This window comes from Tubulanus polymorphus, chromosome 1, assembly GCF_964204645.1.
Source record: "Tubulanus polymorphus chromosome 1, tnTubPoly1.2, whole genome shotgun sequence".
Classification (NCBI taxonomy): domain Eukaryota; kingdom Metazoa; phylum Nemertea; class Palaeonemertea; order Tubulaniformes; family Tubulanidae; genus Tubulanus; species Tubulanus polymorphus.
This window is the reverse complement of record NC_134025.1, coordinates 24,301,139-24,328,691: the sequence shown is the minus strand read 5'-3', so window position 1 is coordinate 24,328,691 and position 27,553 is coordinate 24,301,139. Positions and strand designations below refer to the sequence as shown.

At 35.7% G+C, this 27,553-nt stretch overlaps 1 protein-coding gene across 1 annotated transcript in view; it reads left to right on the top strand.

Annotated features, from left to right (window-relative positions):
• The window catches only part of LOC141915266 (ryanodine receptor-like), a 74,897-nt gene extending 50,697 nt beyond the window's left edge, over positions 1 to 24,200 (top strand). The window contains exons 65-115 of the mRNA XM_074806734.1: positions 684 to 755; positions 870 to 945; positions 1,116 to 1,127; positions 1,569 to 1,692; positions 1,820 to 2,060; positions 2,158 to 2,390; positions 2,488 to 2,726; positions 2,874 to 2,955; positions 3,135 to 3,161; positions 3,581 to 3,729; positions 3,841 to 4,033; positions 4,146 to 4,261; positions 4,344 to 4,519; positions 4,603 to 4,761; positions 5,246 to 5,518; positions 6,709 to 6,750; positions 9,016 to 9,075; positions 9,187 to 9,369; positions 9,413 to 9,525; positions 9,646 to 9,739; positions 9,835 to 10,065; positions 10,812 to 10,911; positions 11,312 to 11,391; positions 11,622 to 11,698; positions 11,781 to 11,935; positions 12,032 to 12,120; positions 12,465 to 12,593; positions 12,791 to 12,895; positions 12,983 to 13,064; positions 13,188 to 13,258; positions 13,542 to 13,607; positions 14,459 to 14,538; positions 15,628 to 15,789; positions 15,903 to 16,059; positions 16,192 to 16,290; positions 16,410 to 16,504; positions 16,621 to 16,824; positions 17,031 to 17,258; positions 17,469 to 17,648; positions 18,782 to 18,866; positions 18,959 to 19,045; positions 19,127 to 19,543; positions 19,637 to 19,770; positions 20,518 to 20,578; positions 20,656 to 20,802; positions 21,080 to 21,211; positions 21,390 to 21,546; positions 21,808 to 21,872; positions 21,968 to 22,068; positions 22,158 to 22,209; positions 22,546 to 24,200. Of these exons, the coding sequence (XP_074662835.1) occupies positions 684 to 755; positions 870 to 945; positions 1,116 to 1,127; positions 1,569 to 1,692; positions 1,820 to 2,060; positions 2,158 to 2,390; positions 2,488 to 2,726; positions 2,874 to 2,955; positions 3,135 to 3,161; positions 3,581 to 3,729; positions 3,841 to 4,033; positions 4,146 to 4,261; positions 4,344 to 4,519; positions 4,603 to 4,761; positions 5,246 to 5,518; positions 6,709 to 6,750; positions 9,016 to 9,075; positions 9,187 to 9,369; positions 9,413 to 9,525; positions 9,646 to 9,739; positions 9,835 to 10,065; positions 10,812 to 10,911; positions 11,312 to 11,391; positions 11,622 to 11,698; positions 11,781 to 11,935; positions 12,032 to 12,120; positions 12,465 to 12,593; positions 12,791 to 12,895; positions 12,983 to 13,064; positions 13,188 to 13,258; positions 13,542 to 13,607; positions 14,459 to 14,538; positions 15,628 to 15,789; positions 15,903 to 16,059; positions 16,192 to 16,290; positions 16,410 to 16,504; positions 16,621 to 16,824; positions 17,031 to 17,258; positions 17,469 to 17,648; positions 18,782 to 18,866; positions 18,959 to 19,045; positions 19,127 to 19,543; positions 19,637 to 19,770; positions 20,518 to 20,578; positions 20,656 to 20,802; positions 21,080 to 21,211; positions 21,390 to 21,546; positions 21,808 to 21,872; positions 21,968 to 22,068; positions 22,158 to 22,209; positions 22,546 to 22,647 (6,594 nt within the window). The 3' untranslated portion in view covers positions 22,648 to 24,200. The remainder of the gene's footprint in view (positions 1 to 683; positions 756 to 869; positions 946 to 1,115; positions 1,128 to 1,568; positions 1,693 to 1,819; positions 2,061 to 2,157; positions 2,391 to 2,487; positions 2,727 to 2,873; positions 2,956 to 3,134; positions 3,162 to 3,580; positions 3,730 to 3,840; positions 4,034 to 4,145; positions 4,262 to 4,343; positions 4,520 to 4,602; positions 4,762 to 5,245; positions 5,519 to 6,708; positions 6,751 to 9,015; positions 9,076 to 9,186; positions 9,370 to 9,412; positions 9,526 to 9,645; positions 9,740 to 9,834; positions 10,066 to 10,811; positions 10,912 to 11,311; positions 11,392 to 11,621; positions 11,699 to 11,780; positions 11,936 to 12,031; positions 12,121 to 12,464; positions 12,594 to 12,790; positions 12,896 to 12,982; positions 13,065 to 13,187; positions 13,259 to 13,541; positions 13,608 to 14,458; positions 14,539 to 15,627; positions 15,790 to 15,902; positions 16,060 to 16,191; positions 16,291 to 16,409; positions 16,505 to 16,620; positions 16,825 to 17,030; positions 17,259 to 17,468; positions 17,649 to 18,781; positions 18,867 to 18,958; positions 19,046 to 19,126; positions 19,544 to 19,636; positions 19,771 to 20,517; positions 20,579 to 20,655; positions 20,803 to 21,079; positions 21,212 to 21,389; positions 21,547 to 21,807; positions 21,873 to 21,967; positions 22,069 to 22,157; positions 22,210 to 22,545) is intronic.
• The last annotated feature ends 3,353 nt before the right edge of the window (positions 24,201 to 27,553 follow it).

Here is a 27,553-nt window from a genome sequence, read left to right as displayed (position 1 = left end):
CGTGTTTAGTTATTTGAACAACATTACTTGCATGATCTACTTCATTTCAAAAATTTTTCATCGTAACTGTCCTTACGCAGGGGTAAGATTGATGCGAAAAATATACTGAAAAAATTGGGAAAAATTTTGAAAGTTGAAATTTCTGGGAAAAATAACAAAAAAATGGGAAATTTACAAAAATGTATGACATTTTACAAAATTTTGTTTGCTGAAAATTCTGAGGTACCGGTACTTTTTTCTGCAGAATATTCTTTCTCTTTTACCTTAAGCAGCACATATGCATGTATATTTTGTGCTCTTCTTCATTTAGGCCTATTGTTTTGAACTTGAGTCTGTCAATCTTATAGACTGCAATGCCTTTGCTTTTAGTCATCGCAGCAACTAGGCACTGTTTTTCCATTGTAAAAGCCAAGGCTACAGTTTCCTGTTGTTTCTCACCATATTCAATGTAAAGAATATTGATATTTTGAAATTTTAGTATGAAAGATGTGAAAAGTCTGAGCTGTTAAACAGTGAAAAAATGTGAAAATGTTAAAATTACGATATGATAAAAGATGTGAAAATTCCACCATACACCAATCTCACCCCTGTTCATGTTTATACACAATTCTTTTTTATTCCTCATGGAAAGATGTACTTTTTCTGCTTTTACACATACTTGATAAAGTTTCCATTTATTCTAGGTTGACTCACCTCATGGATACAGTCCACAACCAGTTGATTTGCGAAATACTACTCTGAGTAGAGAAATGCTGGTAGGCTTTGATGAATTTTCTTTTGATATATCTTTCAGTATCAATTTAAAATATCCCTGTTCCAATGAAATCCCATTGTTTTGCCACATGTAAATTTAACTCTTTTTCCTGTAGGTAATGTCTGAAAAACTGGCTGAAAATGCTCATGAAGTTTGGGCCAAAAAGAAAAGAGCTGAACTTGATTCTATTGGTAAGCTGAATTGATAATAACAGTGTTAACAAAAACTATCCAAGCTTATTCCTTCATCAAGTGATTGTAATACTTTGGTTAATTACGTGTGTCTGTACAAGTAATTGTCTATATTTTGTGAATGTGATTTTAATGTTTTTTCTATACATTTTGTGTGTATCCCATTCTAGTTACCCCTGAAAGTAAGTGTTTATATTTTGCTAGTTATGGCTTCATTGGAGTTGAGATAATGGAGCTGGTCATCTCATATCATATTCTCAAGAAGAACCTTCACCAAAAAATTTATTGCTGAACGATTATTGCTACTTTCATTATCATGGGTTTAATGGCTTTCTGTGAATGTTCATTGCTATTACAAAATTTATGCTCGTAAAAATAGATGCTAATGTTGCTTTGTTGAATTTGTAATTCGTTCCGTCTCAGCCAATATTACTACATCTATATCATGCATCTATGGTAAAGGGATTGGATGCTTGCTCACATTGCATGTCCAGCTGTATTTCGGGACAATCAAATCATGATTGAAGGGTCCTTTTAGATTAAAAAATCATGTATTCCTTCATTATTTTTGAAATGTTCAAAATATAAAGACACCTATACAGCAATGTTCATTTGTATTCTAGGTGGGGGTGTGCATCCTTTGCTTGTACCCTATGATATTGTGACGGACATGGAGAAGAAAAAGAATCGAGATTTATGTCAGGAGTTGTTGAAATTCTTACAAATGCAAGGATATAGAATGCAAAGGTACTGCATTGAAACTTTAAACCAGGAAATTTTGTGAATCTGTTAATATTGAAGTTAGATTTCAATCTGTCTTGTTTTATAAATGATTTGCAATGTGACAAAGAACAAAATTGATTCATCATTTTAGCACTACAATCATTGATGAACGCAAGCGAGATGCGACCTACCGTGAGAGCAAAGACTCTGAGGCAGATAGTGGTGTCGGAGTGTCCTCAACCGAGAAAAGATTTGCATACAGCTTACTCGAAAAACTTCTAGAATATCTCGATCGGGCTTCGTACAACCTAAACATGTCTAAACCAAGCGCAAGATTCAGTAGACGCAATAGTTACTGTACTGCTACAGAGGACGTGAAATTCTTTGGAAAAGTATGAAAAAAAATCGTTGCTTATACTTTCTTCATATTTTGTATATTTTGTTTGCTATACCAAGATATACCTAATTTACTCTAAATCTTCATTGTAGGTTGTACTACCTCTGGTTGAAAAGTATTTCTTAGCCCATCGTGCCTACTTCATTACAATGCCAAACGTTCCCGCATCTTCGAGTGGACAAGCGTCTGTCAAAGAGAAAGAAATGACAAGCAGTTTGTTCTGTAAGCTAGCAGCGCTCCTCAGACAGAAAGTCACTGCTTTTGGCCATGATGTGAACATAGCTGTTCGCTGTCTTCAAGTATTGGTACAAGCCATTGATGCCAGGTAGGACTAGCACAATACGATGTATTGTGACGTATTGATGTATTTCTGGATGAATATTTGAATATGAATGAACCTGATGTAATTTGCTGTTTTACAGAGCTGTAGTAAAGAACAGTCCCGAGATTGTTCGCGCGTCCCTGCTTCCATTCTTTACAAATGCCGCTGATGACCTGACTCAAACTGTTCATAATTTGAAGATGGGACGATTCAGTCATGTGAAAGGCACAATCGCACGAGGTGCTACTAGTATGAATTATGTACATATGGTGCTTCTTCCTGTCCTGTGTTCACTGTTTGATCACCTGGGTAGAAATGACTATGGAATCGACCTATTAGGTAACTGGAAATTTCATAAATCGAAATCTGTATATACCCGCTTAGTTTTCTTGGTAGGAAAAAAATTACAAATTACAAAGTACAAATAACTTCAATCTCTTTACTCAATCCATAAATCACTTATATTTTATCTGAATTTGATGATAGTTGAAGACATCCAGCTGTGCTGCTACAGAATCCTCAATGCACTTTACACACTAGGAACTAGTGGAGCAGTTTATGTTACCAGGTACTGTATCAATCGCACAATTCATATGTATTTTCCCTAAAATTCAATGCTTTGTTTAAGACTTTTTCAATTCTTATTCATGATTGATTATTTATGATTTCAATGTTTATTCGTGACTACAATGTGTCAATTTTCATGATTTCATTATTTAATCATGACTTCAACGTGTCGATTTTCAGGGATGCAATTCATGCCGAATTAGACAGGTGAATGAGCATGGCATGGTGTTGAATATTGAGATTTGTCCCTTCCACAAGACCCTTATAGCCCAATTATTTGATATGAATGATGCTGCACTCTGTCTATCAGAGAATGATGATAATCATAAAAATTTATTATTCATAGAAATTCATTTATTAACAATGATTCATTATTCAGCATGGAAAAGAATAGCTTACTGACAAAAATTCTTGTATGTCTCATCTGTTAAATTTATCTACGGATGAAATTTACCATTTTGTTCTTGAATTCTCCTTACTTCTTGGAACTAATGGCAAATGTGAAAGAAACACTTTACCTATACCGGTACTGTGAATGTGTGATTAATGGTTCGTTATGCAGTGAATACACGTGTACCAATATGATCTAAGAAAACTCATGAAAATTCATACAAACTTTTTTGTAGACATCGACCGATCCTTGGTGAATGCGTCGCATCATTTGCCAGTACATTCCCAGTAGCATTCCTCGAGCCAGAACTAAACCAATTTAACAGAAACTCCATCGTGTATGGTATCGAAGGAAAAATTGAGGACTTCTCATTGGAAGCAAGAGGTATACAAAAATTATATTTAACTGAATTAATGCGCCTTAATGATCCAACTGAAAAGTCATATCTGTGGATCATATATGTTAGAAATATGACTCTTTTATCTCATTTTGTAGAGGTATTTGCTGAATTGGCTGAGAATGTCCCGACGTTGTCTAGGATTGTAGCTGAAATCGAAGAATTAGCTGAATCCGGTGGAAAATACAACGAAGCTCCGCATGTTATTGAAGTGACACTGCCCATGTTGTGTAGTTATCTTCCACTGTGGTGGGCTCAAGGTCCCGATAATGTAGTACTGGGTGAAGAAGGGTAAGTAGTGATATTCATAGGGAAACTAGTTATCAAAACCAGTGCATATTAAAATCAAGAACAAGAGAATCTAGTGCTTGTCTTTTTCAACAAGATAATTGTTAATTTTCAGAAACCACGTGACCACAGTCACTGCTAACCTGATGAATGCAGTTCTTGGTAATGTATTGAAACTTGTTAGGAACAATATCGGAACACCAAATGCACCATGGATGACAAGAATTGCGAGTAAGTTGATTTGAATTATTGTTCTGCCAATAAATTAGTGTTTGTTTACACATAACTCTATGTATGAAATAATCACTTGTAGGTCGTACACAGCCAATTATTGGTAGCTCAACACCAGACATGCTTCCTGATCACATCTTACCAGCTGCCCAAAAACTGCTCGAGAATGCTAAATTTGTGGAACGTGAAGAAGAGGAATATAATTCGTTAAAACGTGGTAACCAAGATGTCGGTGATTTGGAGGAAGAAGTTCAATTGGTAAATGTCGCTTAGTTAACCATGTTGGTATGGTTCAATTTACGATTTTACCTAATTGCTTGGAATATTTTCTGCAATTTCAGAATTTCCAAGTTTTGGTGAGAGATATGTATGCGTTCCATCCATTACTGATCAAATACGTTGACCTGCATCGTTCTCACTGGTTGAAACATCCATCGATTGAAGCCGAGCAGTTGTACTCGTGTGTCGCTGATATCTTCTACTTCTGGTCTAGATCAGCAGTAAGTAACAAATCATGTGCATATAAGTGCATGTTACACGGAATATTTGGTTTATATATTAGAATTCAAGATATATATAAAGAATATCAAAATGGTATATTTCAAGCTGTTGCATTTTTTAAGCTAGTTTCTCACTGATTTAGGGGGTGGTTTGGGATCCAGAATCCTGCCTTCCCATTGAAGTTGCCCTTTTCGTCAAAACAGATATCATTAAAACCTATAGATTTGAGACTCATTCTCTCGGAAATTCATCCTTTAGGATGGATTTATATCTTCAAAAATATCTAACCCTAGGTATATGGACCCAAGTGTGGGCTTTGACATAGCTGCTTTATCGTAGAAATGCCTTTTCTTCTTTCCTGCCTTCCAATTTTCCTACATCCGCCCCTGATGCGACTCTTGAGTTAGAATCTGACTGTGGAACTGGGTCCTGTTTTGTGGGTATACTACCTCAATTCTACCGTACCTTAATTGTTGTTTTTAGATTTTCAAACGGGAAGAAATGAACTTCGTCATTCTTCATGAAATCGACAACATGGCGCTCATCATGCCGACTCATGCGAAAGGACTGGTCAGCGGTGAGAGTCAGAAAAATGACGCCATTCCGACAAAGGGACGAAAACGCGAAAAGAAAAAGCTTGCTAACTATACATCATTGAATGTTGCGTGTCTGAAACGTTTGTTGCCGATCGGTTTGAATTTGTTTGGTGGCCGCGAACAGGAATTAGTTCAACAGGCCAAAGAACGCCTCATCCAGGTACGGTTTGACCTCCGGCAAATTATCTCTTATTTATGAAGAAAACTATGCAACATGCAAAGAAATACCATACTTCTGATGACAATTCTCAAAATAAAAGTTAACCTAACTGATAACGAAAACTGAATGATAGTAATTGCTAATGAATTCGTTAATCAAATATGATATGAATTACCACTGGTACACTGAAATTAACCTGGCTAACTAAGTAAAACTAAGCTTGACTGATGCAGCATAAATTTAAGAGATTTTGAAAATTTAGTTTTACTAGTAACACAAAAGTAATTGTCATATAATACAGCGTTATTGTACAATTTAGAAACTTCAAGCAGCTAGTTGTAGGCCAGATATTTACTAAAAGAATCTATGACAGATCTGTGTGCTTTCACAGCAAATCATTCAATTATGAAGCTATAACCTACTTAGAATGCCTGTACATTGATCAATGCATGATTAGACAACTTGTCCAGTCACTTTCAATGTAGAATCCTTTCACAGCATCCAGCTACTTGCTTATTTTTGAATTTAAGAGTCTGTCCTAAGTTGTTTCCATGATTGTAGTATCCACTGTCCATTGTAGTGCTTAAATGAAAGTTCACTTACTTCTGTACTTACACATGTCTACTGACAACTACTTGGCCCCTACATGTTTCTACACGTATTGTGTCAAAGTTTTGAACACCTCAATTCATCCAACTTTCCATCATTTATATTCTTTTCTAACTCAAAAGGAATTCAAACCATTTAAGCAAAATACTTTCACAAGTTGAAATATTGCACAATTCGCCTTCCCACGACTATCTTCATTAAGTTTAGTTGGTCATTACCATTTTGAATTGCTAATATTCTCCTTGATTAGAACTGTTTGCAAGTGTGCTTAGTTGATATTTCAGTTTTGGTGTTTTTTAGATTTTTACATCATTTATGTTGAATGGCTGCCAGAAATTACCTTCTAAATAGCAGCCCCACTGCTCCACAGATTATTTTGCAAAGATCTTTTCTTATTTTTAAGTTCAGCTTTCTCATTTTCATAATAATGTTTCACCCATTCTACTCCAAATAATATAAGTACCAAAAAAAATGTGTAAACAGATTTTAAAAAAGTGTTTGGTGTAAAGTATTTTTAGAATTTGTGTCTGCTTATTTCTGTCTGGCATTGCAAAATACGTAGGTCTTGGTTCCTTCTTCAGAATACCTTTGTAGACTGCAGCAGTCTAGAAGAATACCATAGCGTGAGTGATGTGCCTATGTTTAGTTTCAATTTGCTACTTTTTAGCCGTACCATTTTCATATTCGCGCCACTAAAAATTTCATGAGTGAAAAAAGTTAGTCGCTTTCTGCATGCATGAATTCTAACCATTAGCAAAAGAAGAATTCCTGCTCACAACAGGCTGTGATTATTTTTCATGATGTTGAAAATGGTATGTGAATGGCTGCAAGATAAAGAAATTAACTGAGATAGTGCTTGCTTAGTGTACGTCAGAGATTTACTAAAACTTAGTTTCATATTCATTACTCACAAGATGTGATGTACACGATAATACAAATTACGATTATCCGCTTGCAATTCAACGTATGAAATAGAACACTACTAATAAATTAACTCATTTTTGCTTAGGCCTAATGCAGTACATTCTTTTAGATTTAAAGTTTTTAAACAGTTTTCATTTTTGCTCTTAATTACATTTGAATGTGTAATACATATTTCATTATTTTAAAACATTTTTGCATCATTTTTTGTCATCGATGGTATTCATCTTTAATTTGACTTCAGAAGTTTCATTGCTGGGACTCATCGAGACCAGTTTTATTGTGACGTACCATACTAGGGTTCCTCCATGGGCCTGAAAACGAAAGTTCTGTCATAAATCTTTCTGTTTCCATGTTCCGATATCTCATCTTTCTTCCATGAAATGACTCGGACGAAGAGCTTCTTCCTACATTTCCCATTATGAGTAATAGTGACACGCATGAACAAATATTGTAAAACGTAGTAGAAGTATGATTTTAATAAGATATATAAACTATGCATAGAGTATTAACAAAAGCATCTATTAAAATGACATATTCATTGTTTACATTCAATTTTTGCATTAGCTAGCCAATGATGGGGTGAGCCAATTAAATAATCTAGATTGTTAGATGTGTTTATACCAGCAAATTTTCTTCTTCCACAAGTTTAGTTGATATTGTTACTTGTAACAGAGATATTAAAGAAACTTGTCGAAACAAAGTAAATACCTACTGGTACCACTCCTCCTGTGTCTGTCCAAATGCGTAAAGTGCACGTGGTTTTGGGTCTTTTCAAAAATCTTCACATTTTTTCAACTCCCCATCAAAAATCGAAACAAACTATCTGATGTTTTTATGAGGATGAAAATCTTTGAAGAAGATAAAGAGTTCCTAGTGGTTGATAGAAAGGAAATATAATAAATGTATGGTTTTTATGTACATGTACATTGATACTAAATAGATATATAAATGTACATGTGTCAGCCTCTCACCGCTACAGTTACTGACGTTCTACTGTGTTTGTCATAAATCTTGTTTTTAACTCTTGCTGTCTCTATCAATCATTAAAAACGTTTGTTTGAAATATTCAAAGTTAACGTCTCACATGTCCTGTAGTTGTTCTCCCAAATATTACTTCTCCTGATAGTTCTTATCATTATCATAATCAATAAGTTATGTACTTAGTATCTGATTGCTAGTTCTCTTAGCTGGAATAATACTTTATATACATAAAAGATATACATGTATAGATAATGGTTTGAATAACTATCATAAGTCACTAAAGTTATAGATGAGAATTAGCTTAGAAATCTTAGCTGTAGAAATTCTGCATTTCTCAAGCCCTCAACTTTAGACTACCGGTACATGAACAAAATATATTTAAATCAAACCTGTCATAGCTTTTTAAAAAGTGTTCATAACGTTTTGAGGATGAAAATATAATATTAATGTGGCCAATATCTTTGGATGTTCAAGGTGGACATGAGGCTCCATGTATATATCCCATGTTTACACGTATCCTACATCATTAACATATCCCTCTTTGTTTGTCAGAAAAATTTTCCGTCGTTATGACTGAAGATTTTTATTACAATATCGGAGCCTCATTGCCACTTTAGGCCCCTACGAACGCGATATCTGTGAAAAGATTTTTCCGATATATGTTATTTTTCAACCTGAATGATTCCCGTTATTTCGCAGTCATAGGCAATCATCTCCGCGTACGGTACCGGTAATTGAGAATCTAAGAAATATTTCCCTGGTTTATACCTTAGTATACTTATATGGACAAACTCATTTGCTTTTTCGATTAGATCGCTCTTTGAACATAAACATTAGAGATTTCATCAAATTTTGATCAAATGTAAGAATTGTACTGTATTCCGTGATTGCCTGTGTTCCCTCTTCAGTTTATGTATACGTCTATGCATGTTTTATTACTAACCATTGGGTATATACGGGGTTCTGATCTCTCAATGTTTCAGAAGGAACCCGAGTCAGAGATCGAAGAATACTTGAAACAGTGCATTCAGATGGAAGAAAAGGTTTGTCGGCCTAACTTGCTGATTATTTCGGTCACTAAATTCATTTCAAGGGCGCTTGATATCTCTGAAAATGAATTTGCTATAGTTGACGAAATTTTGCTTCTGATTTAGATCGATGCCGATGCCAAAATGCGATGGCAGAAGCTCCTTTACAAAAAGATTGGGCAAACGAAATTGGACGGTGCTGTTGTACTTGATAAAGATAAGATGATTGAGAGGGTTATTGCTATGGCTAAAGTGCTCCATGGTCTCTACTTGGTAAGTACATATCTAGCAGATATAATGGTGTATTATGTGCCACTGTTCGTCATTTACAAACATCTATTTATTCGAATAGGTCGATCATCCTCCGCCATCTTTGAAAGGGGCTTGGAAAAAGCTGATATCATCTCAGAAGAAGAGAGCCGTAATGGCTTGTTTCAGAATGGTGCCACTTCATGCTACACCAAAGTATGTATAAATAATGTCGAGCACGACCTCCGTTGGTAGTGCTGATGCCATTCTTCTTATAGTCAGCATGAATTTCCGGATAGATAAGCCAACACTTATGGATGGTGGATTTTATTTCAGGCATAGGGTAATCAACTTGTTCTTGAAATCTTACGTTGATCAGTGGCTTGGTAAAGAGGAATCGGGTGTCTTGGATATGATCGAAGATCTCACTGTAAGTACTCCTACATTGTTTCGCTCATATGCTTTACCACTCCTCTGATATATGATATTTATGCGTATCTTTGTGCGGCTGAATATCATTTGTAGAAAAGTGAAGATGAAAGCGAAGAGAAGAAAGAAGCAGATACTGATGAGAAACCTGATCCTTTGAAACAGCTAATAACGGCGTTCTGCCGGGCAGCAACGACCGAACACAGTCAATCTAACTCCGAAGACTTCCTTTATATGTCTTACGCAGACATCATGAGCAAAAGCTGTAGTGGAGAAGATGAGGAAGAAGAAGAGGAAGACGAGGAGGACACGGGAGCTTCAATACAGGTACGGTGTAGATGATATATATCCATTGATTTTAATGGCAGGTCACACTCACACAGTATGAGGAACAGAGCTCAGTATACCCTCAAAACTAAACTTCACGCTTTTAGTCGCTTAAAATCTACAAGTTATTGATATGAAGATACATCAATTGAAATTACTTCATCTTATTTTGTATTTTCTGCATGCAGATTAAACTACACGCTATGAAGGTATTTCTATGTTGTTTGCTGTGTCATACATTACTCTAGAGACTTCACTGTCTGTGTATGTGTACATGTACATGTATGATATCTTGGAAAACATTGAATTCTATGTTCGTACCGGGTATAGATGCGTGAATTGTAAATCAATACCCTGGAATAAGCATACTGTGTTTGTAAATGTATTAAGCTTGAGTTAAGGGCTCCTTTGATTCCATGACTTGCTTGGCCTTTGTTTTTCAGCAAAAAGTACTGAAATCAACATTCATTTATATAATCTACGTAGATCCGAATAAAGCTCGAAATCACCCTATATCCCAATTTTAAAAGAAAAATGTTATTGAGTATCTTCTACACTTTACATTGCAAGGCTTGATTGACATGATTTCATAACTTCAGATATTCATCTATGTTCTTTTGCAGGAAATCTTGTGGAATATTACATTCTATTTTGGGCTTATATGTAGCAAAACATTTCCTGATATTAATAACAAAGACTTAATTTTTTTTATCGTTTCATCATTTTTTGTTACATTGATATTTTAGGAACAAGAGATGGAGAAATTAAAGTTACTATTTGAACAGTCTCGTCTTGCTGACCGTGGCGCATCTGAAATGGTTTTACTGTATATCTCTGCATGTAAAGGTACATTACATTTTGATTTATCATTCTACTTGATTTCTTATACCCACTGCGTAGTATTCGAAAGTGAATAAATATGATCGTCTTGAATGCTATAGGTTTTTAACATTAAGAATCAAATTGTGTTAAAAGTGGGAATTGAAAATATTCCTATTGAAGACCTTTAAAAATTGAGTTATTTGATCAACACAGTGCTGCTGTTCTGATACTGTACATTCATTGTGTAACTGTTATTCAAGCCTACAGCTGTCAGCACTGAATAACATTTCTGAATCAACATGACCTAGATACATAATCAGTATACAAATGGCATTTAATATGTGCAATCCTGTTGTACATTACGATAAATGATATTCAATACGGATTTAAGAACATTTTTCAAGATGATTCTTTTGGAATTCAGGTCAAACGAGTCCAATGGTAGAGTCGACTATCGATCTTGGTATATCATTGTTGCGTGGTGGCAATATTGATGTGCAAAAGGTAATGAATGGAAAAATAATCGTATAAACCTCTAAAAGTACATAACTTAGCATTAGCACATCCTGCATCCCTCTTAACACCTTGATACATGTTCCTGAAAAAGTCCCTTCCTGTACGACTAGTGGTCACTTACTCTGCTGCCACTTCGTTATAACTACCAGTAGCTAAAGGCTAACTATGGTAGGTTTATCATGAGTTAATGTATTGCTTTCATTTTATCAAAATTCCAGCAAATGTTGAATCACATGCAGGAAAAGAAAGAAGTAGGCTTCTTTACATCCGTAGCTGGTCTCATGCAGCAATGCAGGTGAGTTCTGTTCTAAATTGTGACCATCACAGTTGACTTAAGTTCACATACTGTATACCTTTGCCGAATTATTTCTTATCAGTGTGCTGGATTTGGATGCATTCGAGCGCTGTAACAAGGCTGAAGGTCTAGGAATGGGTTCGGAAGGAACAGCGGGCGTCAAGAATCTACACGATGCTGAATTCACGTGTAAACTGTTCCGTTTGTTACAACTCCTCTGTGAAGGTCATAACTTAGGTAGGCATATTCTATTGGATCAAACTGAAGGAAATGTAAAATAAAGAATGTCTGATCGTTGGACGACATTGTACAATCATTTGTCTGTATTTTCAGAATGGCAGAATTACTTGCGCACTCAAGCTGGCAATAACACGACAGTGAATCTGGTCATTTGTACTGTTGACTATCTTCTCAGACTTCAGGTATTCAATCAGAATTCCATTCGATCAGGGTTGTGTAATTGCTGAAACATAATATGCTGTACATGTACAATATCTTGAAGTACATGTATATATATATATATATATATAAATATGTATAAACTTCATTATACAGTATACTTTGCTCAAGTCGGATCTTTTCGGACCATATAAATGTGTCCAACTTGAGTAATATCCAAGTCTGGAGTCTGCTGCACATATACTTGCAATAGATCCTAGTTATTATGAGTCATATCTTCAGTATTTCCAATCGACTCTATGACAGATTGATGCTTATTGGTTTTGTAATGTCAGAAGTTTGTGTACTTTTTTCTTCCAATCTACAGGAATCAATCATGGATTTCTATTGGCATTATTCTGGCAAAGACACAATTGATGAGTCAGGAAAAGAGAATTTCTGTCGCGCTATCATGGTCGCTGCGCAGGTGTTCAACACATTGACTGAATATATCCAGGTGTGTCCCAGTTAGCTTCGGTAGATGTATTAATTTCGATGTATACAAATGTGTATATGGCTGTTTCAAAGAATTTTAATAGTATATCTGGAATTCTGAAAATTTATTTTCCTGAACCATCTATAGTCCATGAATACAGTAAAATTACAGATGAAAGATCGATGAACTGTTTTTTATTGAGAGTTGTCTTATTTTAGGGTCCATGCTCCCAAAATCAATTGGCTCTTGCTCACAGTAGGCTGTGGGATGCTGTTGGTGGATTCCTCTACATCTTTGCCCACATGCAAGATAAGTTATCTAAGGTAAAGCCAATATCATTCGTCGCCGTATAGAGAATAATTTTTAGATGTCCAAAACTGTCAGATTATTTTGTTATTACTCGTTTGTAGGATCCCGAACAATTGGAATTGCTAAGAGAATTCATGAAGTTACAAAAAGAAATGATGATCATGTTGCTCTCTATGTTAGAAGGTAAGCGGTTGGTTCTATGTCCATTCAATAAATAGTCTGGAAAGGCCATGTGCCATATTGGTTTTCGCTGGAAAAATATCGCTCACTGGCCTGGTTACTGACATTAATCACTTTTTATTCCAGGAAATGAAATGAATGGCCCAATCGGTAAACAGATGGTTGATACATTAGTCGAGTCATCAGCTAACATGGATGTATGTGTACAGATGTCAATTTTAGAAAATTAATCTCGGGTGTAAACTGTTTAGAAAAACGAACCTATCAATCGATCAATGATATAACAACCAGCATGCCATTTATATTTTCGAATATTTTATCGAATATTTCTATATTTCTACGAATAAAACATTTAAACCCACCCAGATCAGTGACATGAAACTCTCAGTCCTACCCAGTAAAAGTCATCATCCTATCCAGCTTCACATTTTAATTACATCTATCTTTGTTGATGAAATTCTGTGTTGTTTATTTTACTAGATGATCTTGAAATTCTTCGATATATTCCTGAAGATGAAAGATCTTACATCATCTGAAGCATTCCTGGTAAGTAGGAAACAAAATTAATGAAATACATTACATGTTATCCAGGATATGCTTTTTAGCCCTCCCAAAAGGCTTTGAAAGTTTTGAAGTCTTTCCAGATAAAACCTTGGCATTTGTACGAAGTGGAGAGTATGGCTTAACGCGTCGACGAAATATATATAGCTATATACGTACTTTCGCCTAAACATGAGGATTTAATGGATGAAGAATGTTTAGAATATTATTCTTGTACACAATTCGATGCCCATGCAGCCCAACGATACATTTGGGTCCACTTCAGAGAGTGGTGTCTCATAGGCCTTTAAAAATGCCATAACTGTTATAAGACATGCATGCTGTTTGTTGTTCAATTTACAGGAATTTGATACTAATCACGATGGTTTTATATCGGCTAAAGAATTCCGCCGAGCGATGGATGCGCAGAAGATGTACACTCGGTTCGTACATGGCTTAGTATAAAGCTTGGTGTCGGGCTTTACTGCGTCTTAACAACTCTAGATGATCGATCCAGCGCATTCATCCTGACTTGTTTTCAGTTGCTTTTGGTGGTTTAGACGAGTGAGAGAGCAGTTTTTTCAATCACATATCATGAATTTGGATTTTTATTGAAGTGTACATCGTTATCCTATCAAACGAATGTCCTACTGTAAAAATACAAGAGATTTATTATGAAAGATAAAAAAATACTGCTCTCAGCAATGGTATGGCTATTGAATAATAACATTCGGTGGCTAGGATATATTACACAGATGTGCACTTGTATATGCTTTGTTCACACACATGTACATGTTCATGTAATCATCATAATTATGTTTGTCTGTATGTGTAAACTCGTACGCTGGATTCTGTAGGAATTTGACAAGAACGGTGATGGTGTTATTTCTCATAAAGAGTTCCGTAATGCAATGGATACTATGAAGGTCTACACAGAGTAAGTGAGGGCACACTGTTTGTTTGCTCGCATGTCCTCTCTTCAAACAGTATATCCCCCCCCCCCCCACTTGGTACTTTCGGTACACCACCTCAAATTTCACGATTGAAGTGCAACTTTCTGATAGTCAAAGAGCTGCAGACAAACATTTCAAATGAAATCATCTATGATGTCATCTTATTTCCTGCATGCGCTGCTCCTCTTTGAGTCTTGAATTGAAGATCCGCTAGCTCTAGTGTGATTGAATTAAATACATTTCATGATTAGAATTAACAATCAACTAGTGTTTGTTGGAAATGCTTATCAGTTCTTTTGATTTACAACAAAAAAATGTGGTTTCAATCCATTAGTTTAATGCTGCGCATAGCTAGTGCCTCGTTCAAGACACATGGGAGTACATTTCAATTTGTTTAAGTCATATCCTGGCGTATTGTTTTTTATTTCTAATGCACAGACTGTCGGTACATAATTCAGTAAATATTTCATGGAAATATTCAAGATTTTTAAGTACAGTTCCGTGGAACTAAAATCTGAACAATCTAACAGTAATCTATACACGCTGTAATGAATTGCCACCGCACATGTATAGGAATGTATAAGTTCAAAAACATTTTTCACTATTGGTTCAACAGGGTTTGATCGTTCGTTGCTGTTCTTATACATTTCTACACATCAATGTCTGTAAAATGACTGACTGTATGTCTGTCTGCACCTGGCAAGGTTAAACGAGTGCTTTCAACCAGTTTTGAATTATTTATTCATAGTATCAAGTTCCGCATAATGTTCATACTGGTTTGAAACTAGTCCCTGATGTAAATTTGCATCTGACAGACGTTCAGTCCTTAAAATGCACGAGAGAATGAGCTAAAATCATATTTAACATTAATTAATCTGTTGTGCAATTTATTATACAAATACTTGTCATATTAAATGTTATGAGGTAGGTATTGAAAATGATTGAGAATGAAATAGATTTAATTCTACCTAGAATTTTGTCAATACACAGTATCCAGTAATGCATCCATCAATTTTTTCAAATGAAAATAGTTAATCATTTCTCAAATGAATCCGTTGTTTCTTTGAATTTAGGGAAGAAATTGACTACATTATGATGTGTGTCGATGCAAACCAAGATGGAAAAGTCGACTTTTGCGAATTTACCGATCGCTTCCATAACCCTGCCAAAGACATTGGTTTCAACGTCGCTGTACTGTTGTCAAATCTATCGGAACACATGCCGAATGATCCAAGGTATTGTTCCTAATTCTACGCATACGCCTTTTATCCATGTGATGATGGATCCGAATTATTATTGACTGATTGAGACAAGTTTTTGATCATTTAGTACACCTTATTTTTCTCAGGTTGGAGAGATTCCTCGAAAAAGCTAAATGTGTACTGGATTACTTCGAACCCTACCTCGGACGAATTGAAATTCTTGGCAGTTCAGGACGAATAGAACGAGTGTACTTTGAAATCAAGCAGTCTCACATTGACCAGTGGGAAGCTCCTCAAATCAAGGTTCGTCATCATTCCTTAAGTTTTTTTACCATACTTATCTTTTACACAGCATGATGGATCGTAGCTCTTCTCTACTTACTTCGCTACAGATAATGAATAACATCCCTATTATCGTTTTACTTACTCTTTCAGGATTCAAAGCGTTCATTCTTGCACAGTGTGGTGAATGAAGGGGGAGACAAAGAGAAATTGGAATCATTTGTCAACTTTTGTGAGGATACTATATTTGAGGTAACTATTTGGTCTGATACAATACAAGTGCATTCTCATTGAAAAAAAAAGATTTCCTATAAGAGTAAACACATCATCAGTAAGTTTTGGATTTAATCTAAATGTAAATTAACTTACAGATGCAGCATGCTGCTAGTATAAGTGCTGAGGAACAAGCAGCCCGCATGTCACAAATTGCAGCAATGAGGAGTGCAGCTGGACTTCCTGAGGAGCAGTAAGTTTTTGTTACATATACATGATTAAATGTAATCGGGAAACTACCTATGTCTGAGGATTGATAATGATGTCCTGATTTCTGATTTCGATTTTTCTGAATGCTTTCACTTGTAGAAGTAAGCTGGATACAGTAAAAGCTGTGTTTGGTGGAATCAAAGATGGAATCTTTTTCCTATTGTCATTCCTCACTTGGACGAACATCAAAGACTCGTACCATTCGATGCGACAGATGACATTTGGACAACTGATGCTGGCCATTCTGAAACTATGCTCAAAGATTGGCATACTATTGCTGACATTTGTGTTCAATGTTGTATGGTAAGCAACTTGGAGGGTTTGCAATTCTGGGTGGATATCAACTATTTAGGGGCACAGAGTATGGAATTATCCTTTTGTAAAATACTTAAAATACATATTTTTCTTATCCTACGGCATATTCACTGATGTGATGATAACTGGATATGTTAATATCTTTTTGGAAATGCTGACTTGTTGTATATAGCTTATTGACTTCACTATTGTAGGACTTTTGCACGGTTTATCATCGCGATGATGATGGGTGATAGAACGGATCGTCCGATGCACGACGTGCGCCGAATGTCTATACCACCGGCTGCTATACTCTCCGCTCAACAACACCTAGCACTGGAGGGTATAGACACAGCCGAATTAGCCCTCGATGACCAGCAAAATGGACCGATGCATGCTTTCGGAATGGATATCGTAAAAGATGAAACCGCCGATGGAGTCAGGTAACAAGAAAAATATTTACGCCGAAACTTTTAATTTATTAAGATTCAGTTAATTCTTGAAAAAATAGATAAATTTCATGGAAAATAAATGATACCAGTACTTTATCTACTTACTCATCTTTTTCTTTTCTAGTCTTCTAGTTTTAACATTCAAACCTACAAGAAACAATAAATCTATTCAGTCAGCAATTTTTTTTTGTACACTTTTAGCTATAGAGTGAAGGCACCCCCATTGAGCGTCAGCCCTCAGTCTAGTACAGATTATAGTGAGGGAGACAGCGAAATACAAACAGCTGAAGGTGAACCATCCTTACTGTCACCAAGACCAGATGAATCAGAGACACCACAAGGAGCTCCTGATTCAACGCAGTCCACACCATTAACTCCTGAGTAAGTGTCAAACTTCATGTATATATTCATATATTTGACTTACTGATCATGGATGAATATGCAATTGCATAGTCAACTCTTAAGTATTCCTCCACTCTTTGGACCGATCTCTTATTGGCTGGTTGATTAAATAAACTTCATTTTTATTGACAGTTAACTAAATTTCTGTAATCGGGGATTAAAGATTTGGGCGGAAAACCAAGGGTGGCGGATTATCAAGGGTTGACTGTATTAACAATAACCGTCTCTCTGAATAACTCTTTTCTAACCAAACATATTTTGTAAATCCCCTCTCACCGGGTACTGACACATTTTGCTTATGTGCTTGTTCTCAGGGCAATGGCTCTAGTCCCATTCGTTGCCCCAACAACCAACTCCAATAACCAATCAACTCTGGTGCCTGCGCCAGTTCAACAAAACAAATACCCGACTATTGACCATAAAAAGAAAAGCAAGAGCATAAAACAATGGAAAAGGCAACGCCGATTCTCACGTCTAGCCAAACTGTACGGCTGGTATGTTATTGTGGCGCCTTAGTTTATATTATACGGCTCTATATCATGATGTTGTATATATGTGATTCTCTCTCAACATCCATTCAGTTTTGTGACATGTATCTTATTTATTTTCCTTATTTCAGTTTCCCCACTCCTCAGTATATGATTCTCTCGGTTGTTTTGTATATGTTTTACCCATACATTTTGCTTTAAATCTCTAACTACTAAAATGTAGATTAATCAATGTCAGTATTCTATCAAAGAATTGTATTTAGTTCAGTATAGTGAAGAAAGTTTGAATTATGAAAGTGCCAGTATGTGGAATGTAATCATTTGTCTAGTTGTGAAATTCTTTTCATAGTTTAGATAGATAAAACTAGAAAACAATTTTAGCAGATGTTTCGTAAAAGCGTGTATAGAAAATAATATTTCCTTTACAATATGATATATTCAAAGGTGTGTTGAGAGATCTTGCCAAAATGAAGCAAAGTATGTACCTATAGGCTTTGAGATTACATGTCCATGTACATGCATTTGCAATTATTAAAAACATACTGTCAAGGTTGTGTAATATTGCATTCACAGTAAATTCATAGTATATTTTATTGATATGTGTCGATTGCTTTACATTTGTAGTAGTGGTGTTGGAGAAACTTTAAAAAACGATGAAGACGCTCTGCCATATGAAGTGAAGGGTCTGGACACTGGAAAATACATCCTGGTAAGACAAAAAGCTTATCAAAATTTGGATGGTTGAAAGAAATGTATTCTTCATATACATGTAATGATGAATGATGTGTTTTCATTTTTCAGAGCCTGTTTGCTCGCAACTTCTACAACTTGAAAATAGCTGCACTGATTTTAGGGTTTGCCATAAACTTTATTCTACTTTTCTACAGAGTATGTATTTAGGTTTTTATTGAAACTTAACAGTGCATGTGTATATATCGAGTCATTTTTGATTTCATTAATCTTATTCAGGTTACTGCCGGAGAATCAGATGAAAGCGGAGCTGCTGAAGCAGCTGCTGAGGCGGCAGCTGAGGCAGTAGCAGACGCTGCTGCAAATGCAACATCTGCTGAAGGTGGAGACGGTGATGAAAAGGCAGACGAATTCATCAAAATGAGTGAAAATGTGCCATATTTCCAGACGTGTATTACAATATTAGCAGTCTTTCATTCGATTGTCTCATTCTCCATGCTGGTCGCTTACTACTGTCTGAAAGTCCCACTTGTTGTCTTCAAGCGCGAGAAAGAAATTTCTCGTATGTTAGAATTTGAAGGAATGTGGATCAACCAACAAGCTGGTGAAGATGACCTCAAAAGCCTTTGGGACAAATTGGTGCTATCAACGAAATCATTTCCTCATATGTACTGGGATAAGTTTGTCAAAAAGAAGGTTAGTTACTGAAAAATATATTTTCTTCATTCGTATGTTCAGCAGGAATGAGCTGTTTGTATCATGGTATTTATTTATGGATTTCCTAACTAGGTACGCAACAAGTACAGTGAACAGTATGACTACGATGAGATCAGCACGCTACTCGGAATGGAAAAAGGTGACAGTCTGAGTTTCAAAGTGAAAGAAGAGGAAGTCCAAGAACCCAAGGGCATACTTCCTACTTTGTAAGTTATCGACTTTTAACTGATTCTTTCCCATCAAAAAGCATATTGTATACCTATTCATCAGTATAACTTCATTTCCGTTTGACCTGACAATTGTTATTTTTTCAAATGCTAATGTCATTCCAGGATACGCATATTTCGGTGGTAAGATATATTACATAGAGAGTAATAGATTTTCGTTTTTTTTTCGTTGAATGCTAGTACTACACATTTATCATTAGCACACATTTTCTTTCATGAGGTGACACTAAGACCGATTCAGAAAATTAAGGTTTATATATGTATACACGCAGAATAGAACTGGAACGAAGTTTGATTACTAAAAACTAAAGAGTGAAAGTTCGACTAATAAATTGTGATTTTTCTGACAGAATGAATTGTATATTTTTTTTGTAATAATAATTCTTTTAATCCGAGGGGAAGTACGAATTTCAAGGAGGGTTAAGATACTCTAAATCTACAGATAACAGCATCTCACGAATTACTGATACAACTATATGAACTATTTCTTTCTTTCTACTGCCCACAGTACTAGTTAGCAGTCATGTGAATTTCACTTGCTTGTACATGCCCATACATATTTTTACAATCACGTTTTATCTTCATGAGGCACTTAGTTTCGTTTAAGTTTCAAACTTTAAAAAACCTTGTAGTCTAGCCCAAGTTTTAACGTCTCACCATATCGCCAACAAAATTACAATTGAATGCATATGCATTTATAGACATATCATGTTCATATTTCAACAGCTTTTCTGAAGTTGACTGGCAGTACCAAATATGGAAATGGGGAGTCATATTTACAGACAACGTAAGTATGAAACCAATTACAAACAATTACTTCTGTGCATAAAAAAAGTAATGATATACGAATTCAATTCATTTCAGTCTTTTTTGTACCTGCTGTTCTTCTTTGTGTTCTCAATGCTCGGCAATATCAACCCGTTCTTCTTCGCCGGTCATCTTCTCGATGTCGCGATCAGCTTCAAGACGCTGCGAACCATTTTGCAATCTGTAACACATAACGGAAAACAGGTAAGTGAATATATGCAGTCGATCAAAAGCTAAAGATTCAAATTGAGCTTACATTCATTCATCACAACGTGCTGATATACATGTGAAGTGTGTTTGTGCATTTTTCATGACCTTTTGATACTTTCAAGAATCAGCTAGTTACTGGAGCCATTAGATCCTTTTTCGATCCATCATTTTCTATGTAAACAAGCTGGCATACGATGGGAAAAATACTTGACGAACACCGATTACTCTACTCGAAATGTATCTTATGTTTTTGTTGTTGTTTTTTTTTCAGCTCGTGTTGACTGTCATGCTAACAAGTGTTGTCGTGTATATTTACACGGTGATTGCGTTCAATTTCTTCCGGAAATTCTATGTCAAAGAAGAGGACGGCAGCGTAGACCAAAAGTGCCATGATATGTTAACGGTAAAGTCAAGGATGATCACCTTTTGCTGTCTATTATGTCAAATGATTGTTACTCGATTGTACTTTCTCCACTAGAATGAATTTAATTTAGATATTTTCAAGCGAAGATTATGCTATGAAAAGGCTTGAATTGCACTAAAAATTGTATTTTCATGACACTGATATTTTTTAACTTCAGTGTTTCGTATTCCACCTGTATGCTGGTGTACGAGCCGGTGGTGGTATTGGTGACGAGATCGATTCACCTGATGGAGACCCGTACGAAAACTATCGTATCTTATTTGATATTACGTTCTTCTTCTTCGTTATTGTCATTTTACTGGCTATAATTCAAGGTATGTCGGCGTAATATTTCTAGGAACTGAAATCTTAAAAGCTGGCAGGTTGTGGGGCTTGTCAAGGATGTGTCATCGCGTATGTTGTTCTTTCCACGATAGGCACATCTCTGTCTGTTTCTGGCAATAAAAAGATTGTCCCTTTATTCCGATTGCCATTCTCGAAGTCCTATCGAATTGACCTGTTTGCTGTACATTTGATTTATACCAGCACATGAAGAAAACTATTTCATTAAAGATCCTTTCCGTCTTCTATTGTAGGTTTGATCATCGATGCATTTGGTGAATTGAGAGATCAACTCGAGCAGGTCAAGGAAGATATGGAGGTAAGCAGAAATTTACACTATATTTCATCATCATATGGCATACTGCTGTACAGGTGGATAGATGTCTATATCATATTTCTATGTTTTCATTTTAGTCAAAATGTTTCATATGTGGTATCGGAAAAGAGTATTTTGATAAAGTACCGCATGGCTTTGAGAAACATGTCCAGCAGGAGCATAATTTCGCCAATTATATGTAAGCGATACACCATTACTGTTACACTACAAAAAATACTCTTTCATAGAATAATGAAAAAATAAATGATCATTTTTCCAACCATTCAGGTTCTTCTTAATGCATCTGATTAACAAACCAGATACAGAATATACTGGACAAGTAAGTAAAAACAATCATCAAAACCAATTCACTCTATAAAGTTGAAATAAAACGTTAGATTTTGACTTTATAACCTCAGCTATTTGCCCTTGAAGTGAGTACAATCAATTTCTTTGCAACCCGAGGCAGGTTTTACTGAAAATCGTTGATGCTTGAATGCAAATTCTATGTGAGATTAACTGATTGTGCCCTCAAAGGTCTGAATGTGACATTGTTAATGCTCATAGCCTATTCCATTGTCACACAACTCGGCGTTAAGTCATTTTTGGTTTAAAGTACAGTGAAATCACATTTAACGTTTGACCTTAATAATCGGATGAATCGTCTAATTTTCAGGAGACGTACGTCTGGGAGTATTATCAACAGCGATCGTGGGATTTCTTCCCAGTCGGTGATTGCTTCAGGAAACAGTATGAAGATGAGCCAGCATCTAGCTGAGAATAGAAAAGACCCCGCACACACGTGCGTGGGGACCTACTCCCGGACTATACACATCATCATGTGAAACAATACGTTATTGATCGCGATTTATCCAAATCCCCTGACAGTGATTGTTATAAACCGGATGAAATCAAGCTTTCAGATGTAATTCTAAACGACAATGATTTGGGAAAGTACTGCTGGGTGCACTGTTCTGTTGTTTCAATTGTTGAAATTGCTCACACAAAGTTTGCACCTTCATTGTACTCACAGTGTAGTCGAGAGAAGGAGATGATCATTCGAAATATCGATCGTATAATTGAGACATAAGTCATGAAATATTTGAAGCTTGAATAAATTTGAATCGTTGATAATTTTAGTTCATTTCGGACGCGCCCGCAGCTGGTAGGGTTTAACATAAGTTTAGTACAAACAGCATACCTTGCAACACAGTGCCGAATTCCGATCATTGATTAATATTATTATTTATTGGCATGTAATGTGTAAATATGTAAACATATTTATGGAATTAACAAGTATTATTTTGAAAACCCTGGCTGTAATAAATAAACAATAAACAATAACAACAGCTCCTTTATCCATTAATGACAAGGTCGAGAGCTCGAGTGTGTCTTTCAAATCATGTACATAGGTACTATTATCTTGTTGGTTGATTTATTTATTTATGTATTTATTCATTTCGAAAATAAAAAAAAAGGAGAATTCTTATTCTTCTAAGAGGAGATTTTAGTGGGGTTTTTTTTAGTGTGAAGTACGTAATGTGTGTTGTAGGTATATTCATTATCGAGTTCGAAATAGAATACTTCCGTTGTCTTTCACCAGAAAATGTTGATAAATCCGATAAATCGTTCGTATCGCTATAGTTTTAGCTGCTAATATTTTAATAGTGGAAAGTTAGTCTCGTATATGTGTGTGTGTAGTACATTTCTGTGTGATTATATATAAGGGGAAAAACCAAGAAAACAACAGTATGATGAATAACATCGTCGTACGTGTATAAACTCATGAATTATATCGTAGCACGAATGTCTAGATACCGGAATTGAAAAAAATATTACGTATCGATTGTTGACTGAGTCGTTTATTCACTTTTATTTCGATGCCTTGTACGTTTTGTGCTAAACAAACCGTTGTTGTATCTAGTCCTCAGTTATTTTAGGAGTGTTTTGATATTATCATTGTTACTACTGATGGGGAGTATGTACTAGTCATGTTTGGTTGTAAACAGTATATATATATATATATATATAAATCGTGAATCCGTATAAATAAATCAGTTAAAGGATTGTTTCACAAATTTTCAAGAATAATTTGCCGTCATTTTGTAATATTCGCTTGCATATTTTTTAGTTTGTGTATTTTTCATCGTAGATTATTTATTTAGGTTTGGTTTGGGCTTCCATACTCCGGACAATGGTGTGATTGCTATACATAATCAAAATGCTCTGGGATTGTTTTATTTTAGGGCTTTTATCATAATATTATTATCATCAAGGGAAGTACCTGATCTGATAACATTTTTGTTGTTTTAATAAATAAATTTTTAGAAAACCCCACATAATTGTTCGTTCTTCTATTATTCGTGAGTTTAGAAGTTTTTTTTAGTTCTGCAGTCGTGGTTAATTTGGATGTTAAGTGATTTTCGATTTCGCATATTTTAACTCCTGGTTCATGTACTACGTGAATTAGGATTCAACATGGAATGTTGCGATTCTTATAGAAAAACATTACGGAAGAAAATGCAACAGAAAAGTTCTTATGAACTTCGAAAATGGAACGAGATATGAAATTGATTGAGCCGTATCAATCATTAACTATATTATTATAGATTATATTGACCAATAATTCAAGATTTCTTAATCAATATGGGCTGAGAAAAACTGAAGCCATATTCCGAGGCTGCATTTTTAGTTTGAATATCGTGTTTTAGCAACATGAAACTGAATTCACCACAACAATTATGAAAACATATAGAATTCACTGATTTACGCAACTTTTTACAGATAGTTTCGGTTACATCTGATCATGTGACAATCGATGTAGTCGTCTATGGATATCGATCCCACGGGTTGGCCTTAACGTGATTAAATTTCATTTGCATCTCGGTGCGAGAAATACCAATTTAATGCTCATTATCGACCGAACGGACAACGACGCGTCGACGAAGGCAGTTGACCATCGATCAACCGGAGACATACGTAACTGAGTGGGAAGGACCGGAGTTGCGTCGCGCTCCTTCAGGCGATGCATCTATTGTTTAGTCATTGCGGATACTATCTCAGTTATGAATGCCATTGATGAAAATTAGATTTAAGTACATTATATTATCGTGCGTGGTCACAAGTCCCTGGATGGCGGGGTTGTTATGATTCATTCCGTTTATCCCTTTGCAAATAGCGATGACCACCTGCTTCACAATGAGTCTATAGGATAGTAGTAAACAGGCAATCGACTCACGTGGGCGTTGTCAAAGGCTGGTATAGAGAGTTGTAGAGGTTTAGTCATCGGCTTGATAGTAATTATGGAAATGAACTCAGGCTAGGAGAGAGGGCTCGGAGGTTACAATTACACTATTGTCACGACGTGTCCGAGATCGTGGGAAAGTTGCGGCCCAATTTTGTTTTTAACCGCAAACCTTTCATGCCCGCCCGGTGAGACAAATTTATCCGCAACTGAAGGCCATTTGGCATATTATAGCGCAATTAAAACATGCATCCAGAAAGCGCAGAAGTCTGTTCGAATATTTCTACGAAATAGAAAATCGAGTAAACATTTTCATTAACCATCAAAAATTCTCGGAAATGTGCGCCCGACATGTGCAGCGACGAGAGCCCTTGTTTTTAAAACAACACGACGTAGAACGCTAGTATTTAGAAATGAATATGGCAGCTATGACTCCTGAAGTGGATCACGTATTGAATTTTTCATCAATTGCTCTTCTATCTCGTCTGGCTGCGGCAACCAGTCAATGAAACATGTTTCGCCAGATTCGAATATCGCGATAATTCACTTATTAAAAAAAACCGAAAATATTTTTACGCGTATACATATTTACATGCGCGAGTATACGTCGAAGTATTTTTCTTTCGACAAAACTATTTAAAAACAGAATAGAATGGCCTCTCGAGAATTAAAAAAAAAGATATAAAGGCACATCATTGGCCTATACGTGCATGAAATATTTCAAAATTATTGAACTTTCCGCACCAATACACGAGACATATCAATTCATACGTATTCCTACAAGAAATCTATCCGTTTTTCATTCGATCTTATTATCAGTCGCGTTCTATGTACGTAGTAAACATAATAGGCCTACAAACATGTATTTTCGAAACATCAATATCATACAGGCCCGTAGCGTGAGCGGTTGAAGCGGGTTAAGACGAACCGCTCCAAATCCTGAAAAGGTCCGCATCCTTAAATATGAATTTCAGAAATCGAAAACAATTGTGGGCTTGTCCTATGTACTTCCGGTCCGTACAAGGGCTGTTATCGATTTAACTCCATGGGATGCATTGGGTTGCATTTTTACATTCGAGCGCAGTTTCATAAAGGTTACAAAAGGTCGGCATTTTAAGGATAACGAACTGCCCATAAAATCAGGGACGCTACGGACCTGTGTTACAAAACATGCAACTAGGAACTATTGACTATGGTTTAAATCAATATTGCGATACAACTGGAAAATGAATAAATCTTGGACACTCAGAAATGTATTTTTCCCGTCGCGACGGAAGCCCAACTTAGAATTTAGTTTGGTCGATTTAGATTTTTTCGTCATCGATTATGATTCTACTTGACTTTAACAAAACCATTTTTATCAAATTTCCATGAAAAATTCCGTATCAATAAATGGCTTATTGCATTTCATTCGAGTAATTGAAACACTCATCCGTGTTTAATACGTAAAAGTGCGAACTTTAAGTCTTCGAATCGTCGGATTTCTTATCGACACGATGCGTTGGTTTGCAAATAGATTCAATCAGACCTTATGACTTTGAATTACGATATGTAAATAACAGAAATATCGGACGTGAATAACACGATACAAAGCAAAATGTTATCTTATGATAGTCTATTACGAAAGAGCGATGGAGATTTCTTGTCAAACATTCTCGACAAGACTTATTATCCATCTTGAAGGATTTATTTCTATAGAATTGGCATGAAATACCGTATTATTTCATAGGAAGAACATGATCTATTGGCGCGTATACTTTAAAAGGTGGTAGTCGGACGCCATTTTTAAATGTGATCACGCGGTCTTCGCACTTTTCTGCGCCTGATTAAAATAGAATAAAACTACAATTTCGCCTGTGTTTATTACATCATGATGAGATGTATAGAATAGACATATACATATCCTATTCTGACAGTTGCATTTACAAAATGATATTCGACATAATTCAATAAACACGGTCGGGTCATCGAGGATCAAAGTACGGGTACATAATATATCATGACGTCACATAGGTACATTTCAAGATACATTATGTATATATGTCTACACTATATAAACCAATTAGTTCGATTCCTGGATAGATTTCATTGTAGATGGCATATAATATTATCAAATTCATCGAAAACGTGAAAAACTTTTCACAGTCACAATTCGAAACCATTTCGAATACATAAGATATACATATTAAATTAACTGTAGCTAACGCTTAAAAGTTATTGTAACAAATATTGTCAACCTTATTTACGATTGACGTCGGTATAGAATTGCTGTGGACAGGTTAGCGTACATGCGACCCTGGTTTATCTAGGGCAGGTTACTGACATCCGTGCGGGCGCAATCAAAATTCGATATTGACCAACTGCGACCATAACTCGGACCATTTCTTGGATGAATAGACAATCAATGCATCAAATGAATTTATAAGATTTCGAGTCAAAA